The sequence below is a fragment of the Narcine bancroftii genome, chromosome 2 (assembly GCF_036971445.1).
Source record: "Narcine bancroftii isolate sNarBan1 chromosome 2, sNarBan1.hap1, whole genome shotgun sequence".
Classification (NCBI taxonomy): Eukaryota; Metazoa; Chordata; class Chondrichthyes; order Torpediniformes; family Narcinidae; genus Narcine; species Narcine bancroftii.
In genome coordinates, this window is record NC_091470.1 from 77,634,326 (window position 1) to 77,646,491 (window position 12,166).

At 39.7% G+C, this 12,166-nt stretch overlaps 1 protein-coding gene across 6 annotated transcripts in view; it reads left to right on the forward strand.

Annotated features, from left to right (window-relative positions):
- Positions 1 to 12,166, forward strand: part of mgaa (MAX dimerization protein MGA a) — a 123,591-nt gene that overhangs the window by 37,030 nt on the left and 74,395 nt on the right. For all 6 annotated transcript variants that reach the window (XM_069917167.1, XM_069917166.1, XM_069917170.1 and 3 more), the window contains exon 4: positions 3,609 to 3,675. In XM_069917167.1, the coding sequence (XP_069773268.1) occupies positions 3,609 to 3,675 (67 nt within the window). The remainder of the gene's footprint in view (positions 1 to 3,608; positions 3,676 to 12,166) is intronic.

The window sequence follows — 12,166 nt, forward strand, 5'->3', positions numbered from 1 at the left end:
TCCAGCAAATACCTCCCTATATGATGTATCCACCAGCCAACCAAGGCCCATTGTACCTGCTGCATGGCAACAAAGCTTGGGTGACAAATTCACGTGGCACGGCCTGCGCAAGTAAGTCGGCGCTTGAGTAAGGATGTGCACCCATGCAATGCAGGTTTGATCACATCCATGTGGATATCGTCGGTCTGTTACCCCCTTCCAGGGATGTTACTCACTCTTCACGGTAGTAGACAGGTTCTCAAGATAGCCCAAGGTTGTCCTGCTCTCCAACCCCACCTCCGCCTCAGCTTGTGCAAGAGCCCTCATCGTCAATTGGATAGTGTGTTTCAGACTACCCATGTATATTTCCTCTGACAGAGGAGCTCAGTTTACATCCAGGTTATGGTCCACAGTTGCTGGGCATGCAGGTGCATTGGTCAACAGCCTATCATCCCCAGTCCAATGGCTTAGTGGAACATTTTCACCATCATATGAAAACAGCTCTCATGTTACACCTTAAGGGACCAGCTTGGATAGAGGAACAGCCTGGGGTACTTTTAGGTATGCATACTATGCTGAAGGAAGATCTGGTTATGTCCTCTTCAGAATTGATGTACAGAACCCCCCACCACAGTCCCAGGAGATTTAATCTCCCACTTCGGTACTCACGTTTGAAGGAGAAGGTGGGTACACTGGCGCCTATCCTGACCACTCGGCATGGGTCTACAACTTCATACATTCTGCCTGAACTCAAGAACTGCCTTTGTGTTCCTGTGCAGGGAAGCAAACAGGATGCCGTGGCAATGTCCATATGAAGGTCCTTACAAGGTGGTACAGAATGATGGCTCCATGTTCATTACAGACATTGGTGGCAGGCAAGAAACAGGTTTTGGTAGATGCCTTAAGCCAGCACATGTGGACCTAGACCAGTGGCATAGGTGGCATGCCTCTGGCTCAGAGGATGCCCACCAGCCAGTGATACTCATGATTACAAGATTAGGGTGTCAACTCCTCACTCCAGTTCTTGGTGGGGGTCATGTGGTGGACCGCACCACTATTTAGCTCACCGAAGCTTTGGAGTTGCTGGTCTCTGAGCGACATCATTTCTGGGAGTCGCGTGATCCAGGGAGCACGCAAATCTCAGATATTTAAATGACTGTATGAATGCCATTAAACTGGTCAGCCTTCAGCTCATAGTGTCTCTTGTGTTCTTTGTTGTTTCACCACTTGCTGCAGTGGTGACCCGCCACAGCATGTTCTTTTATTGTCACTATTACATTCCCATACTAAATTGTGCGCATTCTTTCATTGCTGCTATTACATTCCCATACTAAATTGAGCGCATTCTTTCATTGCTGCTATTACATTCCCATACTAAATTAAGCGCATTCTTTCATTGCTGCTATTACATTCCCATACTAAATTGAGCGCATTCTTTCATTGCTGCTATTACATTCCTATACTAAATTGAGTGCATTCTTTCATTGCTGCTATTACATTCCCATACTAAATTGAGCGCATTGTTTCATTGCTGCTATTACATTCCCATACTAAATTGAGCGCATCCTTTCATTGCTGCTATTAAAACTGGCAAAGGAGTGACAGCAAGAGAGTTGGTGAATCCTCCATTAGCAAATGGAGGAAAGAGAAAGAAGCAGTTGAAAGAATGAAAAGACGCATGTCGTGGCCCAGAAGCAAAATGGCCCCAATTAGAGTCTGATTTGAAGGAGTGGATTCTTATCTATAGGGAACAAAATCAGGCTGTATCTACAGTCGCCATTCAGATGAAAGTAAGGCATCTTGGATTTCAAAGCTGGGTTCCCCTGGATATCAAAGTTTATGAAGCAGATTGTCAGTAAGAACAAGAACATCTGTAGGTCAGTAACTTACTGAAAATTGGGAACAAAAAACTTCGTCGCCAATGAAATATGCAAACTTAAAGTTATATCTGCGGACATCATTAACATGGATGAAGTCCCAGCGGCTTTTGACATCCCTACCACAAGAACTGTGGCTACTTCTGGAACAAAAACTGTGGCCATCACCACGACCGAGCACGGAAGGTCGTGCTTTACTATAGTCCTTGGCTGCATTGAAAGTGGTGCTTAAAGGAAGCCTACACTTCCTCAGGAGGTTGAAGAGGCCCAGACTGCTTGCTCTTATCTTGACAAGATCTTACAGGAATATGAATGAGGATGTCCTGTCTGACTGCATCATTATGTGGTATAGTAACTGCAAAGCATTGGACCAGAAGTCAATATGGGAGATCATCAAAATGAATGAGAAGATTACTGGGGCCTCCCTTTCCTCTTCTGAAAATATTCACCGGGAACGTAACTTAAATAGGACTCAACTAATTAGAGAATACCTTTTCCATCCAACACACAGTATCTTTGACCCACCACCATAAAAAAAAATGAGGTACAAGAGAATCAAAATCTGGACTACCAGGCTGGGAAATAGCTAGTCCCGCAGGCTGTGAAATTGATGAACAGAATCAAGTAGCCAAGTAAATAATACCAAAATAGTTATTATTTATTTATTTTAAATTATGTCTGTATGTAGATGTGATGTGTGTGTGTGTGTGTGTGTGTGTGTGTGTGTGGTGGTCTGGAGAAATGCTGTTTTGTCCAGTTGTATATGTACAAGTCAAATGATGAACTTGATGTTAACTGTGGTACTTAATCATCTGTCCGGATGTTTAAATATGCTACGTAAATGCAGACTATTATTAGTAAAGATTATGGAATGAAATTTTTGATACTTTTCAATTTCTGTATATTTATATCATCCTCTGAATATTTACACTTCTAATGAAAACCAGTTTGTACAATCAGCAGCTGTGCAGTGGTGATTTGTGAAATTGTTAAAGATGAAGAGTGTTTGACAAATATAGCTGGGAACATTATTTAAAGTACATTTCCTACTTTTTGCCATTCCTTTGCTTGACTTGGAAATTTCCCATTTTACTGAAACTTGCCTTTCTTTAAATTTATTTAGCCATATAAGCCATTTTGGCCCACAAGTCCGTGCCACCCAATTTGCACCTGATAAGCCTTCACCCCCAGTATGTTTCAAATGGTGGGAGGAAGCTGAAGCCCTCAGGGAAAATCCATGCAGATGCAGGGAAAACATACAAACTTCTTATAGACAGCACGGTATTAGAACTCTGGACCCAGTCGCTGGTCTTATAACACCAACTGTGCCATTCCCACTCACTGCAAAAGATAAGAGTTAGGGTAGCCGTACAACACTTTTATAACGCCAGTGGTTGGGACAAGGTTTCGAATCCTGTGCTGTCTGTAAGGAGTTTGTATGTTCTTGTGTCTGTGTGGGTTTTCCGAAGGGGCTCCGGTTTCCTCTCACCATTCAAAAGCGAACCAGAGGTGGGTTGTAGGTTAATTGGGTGTAATTAATCACACGGGTTCATGGGCTGAAAGGGTCTGTTACCCTGCTGTACGTCTAAATTTTTTTAAAAGAAAGCATTAGTTTAATTAAAATAGTTTTCCTTTGTCCACCTCTTGTTAAATTTCTCTGTCTCTTAGAAGTTTCCCTTTCTTGTGTGTTCCAGTAGTTAAGTTCTGATATGCTTGTGCTTCATCTCAGTGTTTGGATTCCTATTTATACAGGATGCTCTCAAGTCCCACCTGGTTGAACAGATGTCGGAAGACCTGAGCAATCCCACCCGTCAGTCAGGTATTAAACTATACAAAGTTTATTCTGTCTCAACTGAATGGTGATACCATCAGCCAAACAAATCTCAATGTGATTTTTTTTTGTGTGTGTTTTTTTTTCCATTACCTTTCAATATTTGAAGAGAATTGCATGGTAAATTAAGCAAGTAGATTTCAGGCTGTTTACTCAACCTTGGGTTTAGGTTAGATCATGTTGACCCTTTATAAATAAATGCAGTATTTGGAGCTGTTTGACTTTTATTCCAAAATTTTAACATTAAAATTTCCTTCCTTCTAACAAACTTGAATTGGAATAGCACTCCAAAAAGCCATTTACCCCTTGTTTCTCTCCCATTGTCCCAAGAAGGTCTCTTGGAAACCAACAGTTTTGGCACAGTACCTGCTTACACATTGTCTCTCTAAAGTATATTGCTCCAGTGAGTTAAGTCGGGGCCCTGATTTGACAAGTTGGTGTTTATTGCCGGATCTTCAGGTTCGGGTAGGCTGGGCGTTTGAATGAAGAATTTAAAAAAAAAATGGAAGTTCTACATATACTCTATTCTTTGTTTTTGTAAAATTGCATTCTGCAGATGAATAGTGAAAACTATGGACTAATGCTAACATGGGGGTCCCTTAAGTACCTGGTGCTACCCGGAGATTTGAGGAACCAAGGTGAGGATGCAAAAGTATACGAACTAGGAGAAAAAACACATTATTAGCCTGGCAAATTAAAACAGAACAAGCTAAAAGAACTGTATTGGCATCAAGGAAAAAGGACAAACAAATTACATATAATCCGGAGATTAATGAGAACTTTAAGGAATTTTATGAACAATTATACCAAACTGAGAAAGAGGGGAAAGATGATAAAATAGAAGAGTTTTTAGCTAAAATTGAACTGCTGAAATTGCAAGAAGAGGAACAAAACAAATTGTTAAAACTATTTGAAATAGAGGAAGTACAGGATATATTAAAAAAGTTGCCAAACAATAAAATGCCTGGAGAGGATGGATTCCCAATAGAATTCTATAAAACATTTAAAGAGTTATTAATTCCTCCTCTCCTGGAAGTAATGAACCAGATAGAAGAAACACAAAACTTGCCAGATTCATGTAAGACAGCAATAATTACAGTAATACCAAAGACGGGGAAGGATCCACCAACACCAGCATCATACAGACCAATATCTCTACTTAATTCAGATTATAAGATAATAACAAAATTCTTAGCAAACAGATTGGCTGACTGTATACCAAAAATAATAAAAACAAGATCAAACTGGATTTATTAAAAAAAGACGAACAGCGGATAATATCTGTAAATTTATTAATTTAATACATGCAGTTCAAGGAAATAAGATGCCAACAGTGGCTGTTGCTTTAGATGCAGAAAAATCCTTTTGACAGGGTAGAATGGAATTATTTATTCAAAGTATTACAGAGGTTCAATCTACCAGAAAAATATATTAATTGGATTAAAGCATTATATAATGGACCATTGGCGAAGTTAACAGTAAATGGATATGTATCGAACCAATTTAAATTAAGAAGGTCAACTAGGCAGGGATGTCCATTATCTCCCTCACTGTTTGCTTTAGCAATAGAACCATTGGCAGAACTGATAAGAACAGAAAATAAAATAAAAGGGATAAAAATAAAGGAGGAGTATAAAATCCGTTTATTTGCAGATGACATCATAGTATACTTAACAGAACCAGAAATATCAATAAAAGAACTACATAAGAAATTGGAGAAATATCGGGGTACAACGCAAATAAAAGAGAAGTGATGCCAATGAGTAATGCGGATTATACAGAATTTAAAAAAGAATCACCATTTAAATGGCAAACACAAGCAATCTGATACCTAGATATTAGGTTAGATAATAATTTAAACCACTTGTACAAATTAAATTATCAGCCACTAATAAAGAAATTGCAGGAAGACTTAGAACATTGGAAAGAATTACTGCTAAAGTTGATAGGGAGGGTAAATTGCATTAAAATGAATGTCTTCCCAAGGATACAATACTTATTTCAATCGTTACCAATTCCCTAAACAGAGAAATTCTTTAATGAACTAAAGAGAATAATAAGGAAGTTTTTATGGAAAGGCGGGGGGGAACCGAGGATAGCATTAGATAAATTAACAGAGAGATACAACCAAGGTGGTTTGCAGCTACGAAACTTGAAAAATTATTATAGAGCAACACAATTAAAGTATTTAATCAGATTTTTATCAGACAAGGGATAAACCAGATTGGACTAAGATAGAGCTAGATAAAATAGGGGAGAAGGTACAGGAACATATACTTTATAAGTGGGATGAAAAGCTGGTACGGTATAAAAGCTCACCAGTATTGCATCATTTACTCAATATATGGAAGAAGATTCATTTAGAAAGGAAAAAAACAAATTACCAAATGCCAAAATTATTATTGACACAAAATCAGCTAATCCCTTTTACAATAGATAACCTTTCCTTTAGAGAATGGGAGAGAAAAGGAATTAAAAGAGTAGAAAATTGTTTTTTGGGAAATAATTTATTAACATTTGAACAATTGAAGTACAAATATGGAATAACTCATGGTACAATGTTTGCATACCATCAACTGAAAGCCTACTTAAAGGATAAATTGGGAAACAGACTGAGATTACCAGAAGGAAGCAGCTTTGAATATGTGATTACAGACACAATGAAAAATTAAAAGATTTATAACGAACATGTACATCAAGCTGCAAGATAAGGAAAATGATGAAATAAGCTATAAACCCAAACAAAAGTAGGAAAATAACTTAAACATAAAGATAAAAAATGAAACATAGGAAAAGTTATGCTCTGGTAAACACAAGGTTACTCATGATACAGTATAATTGGTTATACAGGTTATATATCATGCCCTAAAAGTTAAATAAATGGGATCCAACAGTATCAGATAAATGTTTTCGCTGTAAGAAGGAAATGGGAACAACAGTACATTCAATTTGGGCATGTGAGAAAGTGAAAAAGTTTTGGGAAGATCTAAATGAGGTATTAAATAAAATCACAAAAAGCAACATACCAGAAAGTCCAGAGATCTTCTAAGTAATATAAGAAGTAAGGAATTAGGCCTCAAACTGGATGAAGCGCAAAAAAGATTTATTATGATAGCCTTGCTGTAGCAAAAAAAAATGTATAATGTCAACTTGGAAATCGGAAGAGAGCCTGAGAGTACAGCAATGGTACATGGAAATAAATAAATGTATTCCATTGGAAAAAATAACATGATTTAAAAAATAAAGTCACATTATTTGAACAAATTTGGGAACCGTACATGGAACACAACAGAGAGGGCCTACCACGGACCTCCACCCCCTAAAATGATAGAATGAGAAGAAGACAAAATGACCTGATCCATTGTGTAAAAGTAGATGACACAATTTTCTTGTTTATTTTCATTGTGTGATGACATTGTTTAATGGGTTTATTGTATTGTATATGTTGAACGTTTAATGGGTTTGGAGGGGGGTGGAAGGAGAGAGGGAAGGGAGGGGGAAAAAAAGGGGAGAAATTGCCACTGTGTATATTCAAGAAGGAAATGTTTGTGTGTATTTTGATTAATATGGTTCATAGTGTGAAAAATAAAAATTAAAAAAAAACAATGACTGGACTAGAGAGTAGTGGTAGATGATTGTTTCTCAGACTGGAGGCCTGTGGTGTGTCTCAAGGATCAGTGCTGGGACCAATATTGTTTACCATATTATCGATCTGGAAGGTAATGTAGTAATTGCATCAGCAAATTTGCAAATGACTAAGATTGAAGGTGTTGTGGACAGCGATGAAGGTTTTCAAAGCTTGCAGAGGGATATGGGCCAGCTGGAAAAATGGGGTGAAAAATGGCAGATGGAATTTAATTCAGACAAGTGTGAGGAGTTGCATTTCGGAAGGACAAAACAAGGAAGAATATATTTTTACTCAAGTAATGTGCACATGCAAATAACATGCAGAAAATCAGAAATTGTTTATAAATATTTTCATATAGGGTGCACATGCAAATACCACACGGATGTGGTATTCTAAATTCCGACTGACAAAAGCAATTTACAGTTAATTGGGACATGAGACAAAACACATTACCATTGACCTAGTGACTGCCACAGTTAATCATCCGCTATTTACACCCATTCAACTTCCACCAGAGGTATTAATCGGCCATTATATGGATGAAAAACCTCACAAAGATAAGCGTATACAGAGCCGTTGTCATACCCACACTCCTGTTCGGCTCCGAATCATGGGTCCTCTACCGGCACCACCTACGGCTCCTAGAACGCTTCCACCAGCGTTGTCTCCGCTCCATCCTCAACATCCATTGGAGCGCTCACACCCCTAACGTCGAGGTACTCGAGATGGCAGAGGTCGACAGCATCGAGTCCACGCTGCTGAAGATCCAGCTGCGCTGGATGGGTCACGTCTCCAGAATGGAGGACCATCGCCTTCCCAAGATCGTATTATATGGCGAGCTCTCCACTGGCCACCGTGACAGAGGTGCACCAAAGAAAAGGTACAAGGACTGCCTAAAGAAATCTCTTGGTGCCTGCCACATTGACCACCGCCAGTGGGCTGATAACGCCTCAAACCGTGCATCTTGGCGCCTCACAGTTTGGCGGGCAGCAGCCTCCTTTGAAGAAGACCGCAGAGCCCACCTCACTGACAAAAGGCAAAGGAGGAAAAACCCAACACCCAACCCCAACCAACCAATTTTCCCTTGCAACCGCTGCAATCGTGTCTGCCTGTCCCGCATCGGACTGGTCAGCCACAAACGAGCCTGCAGCTGACGTGGACTTTTTACCCCCTCCATAAATCTTCGTCCGCGAAGCCAAGCCAAAGATATGGATGATATCCTCCTGCAACACATTAACAAGTTTGAGAGAGAAATCAATTAAATAGATTGAAGACTGGCTTCATATCTTGTTAATCTCCTCCCTTAGGGGATAGATCTGTGCAGTTAACATTGATAAGGCACAGGGCTCTAGCTTGAGCATCCTGTTTCTCAGAATACCATGTCACTCAGGCGAAAGAGATATTCCCAAGATCAAAATTTTGGCATTTTGTATGTAGCCATTTTCCATGCTCACTTTAAATTGTGTTCATTCTTTCATGGGCACTATTACATTCCCACTGTAGCTATAAATTATGCACGTTCTTTCATTGCCGCTATTACCGGTACATTCCCACACTAGCTTTAAATTGTGTTCATTCTTTCATGCACAGATAACATTATCAGCCGATATAGCTATCACCTGTATTCGATTTAGCTAATCAGTATAAAAGGCCCTTGCATTTACTGCTACCTTGAGATCTAGAGATCCGGTTGTTTTCACAATGCGAGGAGTCAAACGCAAATCTTGCACCGCTAATTTCAAACTGAAAGTTGTTACCAGAGCAGAAGAAATTGGCAACAGAGTGGCAGCAATTGAATTTGAGTTTGGGAAATCATCCATTCATGAATGGACAAAAGAGAAATATGCGCTTGAGATGATGAATCCACAAAAACATGCATGTCGTGGCCCGAAAACTAAATAGCTCCAATTTGAGTCAGACTTGAAGGAATGGATTCTGAGATATAGAGATCAAAATCAGGCTGTATTTACAGTCGCCATTCAGATGAAAGTAAGATTTATTGGCACATAAAAGAGCCATCCTGGATTTCAAGGCAGGGTTCCCCTGGATATCAAAGTTTATGAAGCGAAACAGATTGTCGGTACGAACCAGAACAACTATAGGTCAGTGAATTACGGAAGATTGGGAACAAAGAAAACCCATTGAATTTAGCAAATTCGTCGCCAATTAAATATTCAAACTTAGTCACAACTGCGGATGTCATTAACATGGATAAAGTCCCAGTGGCCTTTGACATCTCTACCACAAGAACTGTGGCTGCTTCTTGAACAAAGCCTGGTCACCACCATTACCATGAAAAGTCGTGCTTTACTGTAGTCCTTGGCTGCATTGAAAGTGGTGCTAAAAGGAAGCCAATGATCACATTTAAAAGAGTAACTTTTTGCTGTGAGAAAAAATGCCCAATACTGTGATTGTGCACTGTAACAAAGAAAGGTTGGATGGACTCCAATGTAATGAAACTGTGTTACAGGCCTAGACCAGGCAGTTTATTTTCATACTGCATTTGATTCCTTGGCAGCTCACAAAGACCATTCAGCACAAAAGATTATAAATTCTGTTGGCGCCCACAATTCAGTAATTCTGGGTGGGTTTACATGTAAACTGCAGCCACTTGATATTTCTGTTAATCATCCATTCAAGACATTCATCAGATCAGAATGGGAGGAATGGATGCAGAACAGCACTCATGAATTCACCACAGTCGGATGGCTGAAAAGAGCAACCTGTACTGAAGTTTGCAAATAGGTTGCCAGAGCATGGGATAAGATTGCACCAGAAACAATCTGCTGTGGATTCAGAAAAGCCGGCAGAGTATATAATGATGGTGATTCCACACTGATGACAAAACCAGTGATAGCGATAGTATCGACCACAGTAACGGAAGAATGCTTGCAGGCTGTCCTAAAGTATTTTAATGAAGAGTGAACAATCCGACTTTGAAGGATTCAAAGGGGTTATAGATAATGATGAAGACTAACATTCAGATGTGTGGTAACCGTCACTGTCTGTTCAGTAATTGTTGCTGTCTGTGTATGAGTGGTTACTTCCAACCCTCCAAGACTGTACAGTGGTTTGAATGTTAATTTGTGTATTTTTAGTTATACATGTTTGTTCAGCTTTTTAACTTATTATTTAAGATATTATATGGTTATTTTAAATTTAAGTGATTTTTTTTAAATTAGAACCAGTGGCTGGTCAATTAAGTTCACTTCTATTCAACATGTAAAAAATTCTTGTATACACTGCCCATGCATATAACACGCAGTGGGTAATGTGGTCTGTATAAAAAAAAAACACTTATAGTACATTATATGTGTATACGGTACACAATAAATGGAAGGACTCTGAGGAGTGCGGTAGAACAGAGGGATCATGGAATATAAATACAGAATTTCCTGAAGATGCTGTCACAGGTGGATAGGGATGGAAAGAGAGCTTTTGGCATTTGGACCTTCATAAATCAAAGTTTTGCATGCAGGAGTTGGGATGTTAAAGTTGTATATGGCATTGAAGACTATTGTGTGTAGTTTTGGTTAACTTGAGGAAATATATCAGTAAGATAGAAAAAGTGCAGAGAAGATTTACTAGGACGTTGCCTGGATTTCAGGAACTGAGCTACAGGGAAAGGTTAAGACCTTATTCCCTGGAGCGTTGAAGGACGAGGAGAGATTTTATTTATTTATATATATTGTGTGTGAATGTGTAAAATATATAATATATGAATGTAAAAAAAAACTACAAAAACAAAACAACCTTTCTTTCCCCCCCCCCCCCTGCCTTGCCTCACATTTACGTTGACCATAAAAATTGTATATGTGGAAGTCACTTTCATTTATACTATAGCAGTATATTATTATATTGGTTATAATTGGACCCCTATATTCAAATATGGCTGCCATATCTTGATAAATATGTCGTATTCTTTGTTATATATAACTTTTTTTCATAGGTAAGCAATTATTCTTCTCAGCAGTCCATCGTGATATATATTGAGGGGATTTGGATTTCCATGTAATTGCAATACATTTCTCAGCTACTGCTAAGGTTATTTTAACAAATAAAATTTGGAATTTAGTTAGGTCTGTGACGATGCACATATTTACAGCAGTGATCCGGTCCAGCTTGTCATGCGTGGGCCAAGGGGAGGCCCAGTTCCAGATCAAGCAGATTATTTCAGAATCGACAAAATTCTTCTACGACGTCAGCTTGCTAGACCAAGAAGCTGCTTCAGGAGTTGATGACATCATCCAGGAAGGTAAATACATGGCTGTAAAGAACGCCCTCATTAGCACTGATGGGCTATCACGACGCAAAGGTGCTGCCATGCTCCTTCACTTGGATGGCCTAGGTGACAGGATGCAATCTGCCCTCATGGATGAGATGTGCGCCTTGGCAGAGAGACTCAGCCCTGTCTCACGTTCGAGCAGGTGTTCCTCAAGCAAAGCCCGAAAACGTTAGGCTGCTACTGACTGACGCGGATTTCAGCAACCCAGACGTCCTCTACTCCAAACGTGAGCTTGCAGGTACAGTCAGCCACGTTACAAGGTCATCGCCCAAGCCAATGTCCAAGGCCAGTCCAACTTGTGAGCAGGAACTCCCTGCCCATGAACTGAAAAAGCTGACCTAAAATGGTGCTTCTATCATCAAGAGCATGCAGGTGCCGCCAGCTGTGCTCATTTCAAGGAATCAATAGGGCCAGCCACTGTTAGTGGCCATGGCGGCTGGCCAACTGAACAGCCTCCTCGACTTCTGGGACAGGATTTTGGGCAGCAGATTCCTCATGAACACCGATGCAGAGATGAGCATCATTCCCCCGACATCGCTTGAAACTTCATGGAACCACCCTGTGCG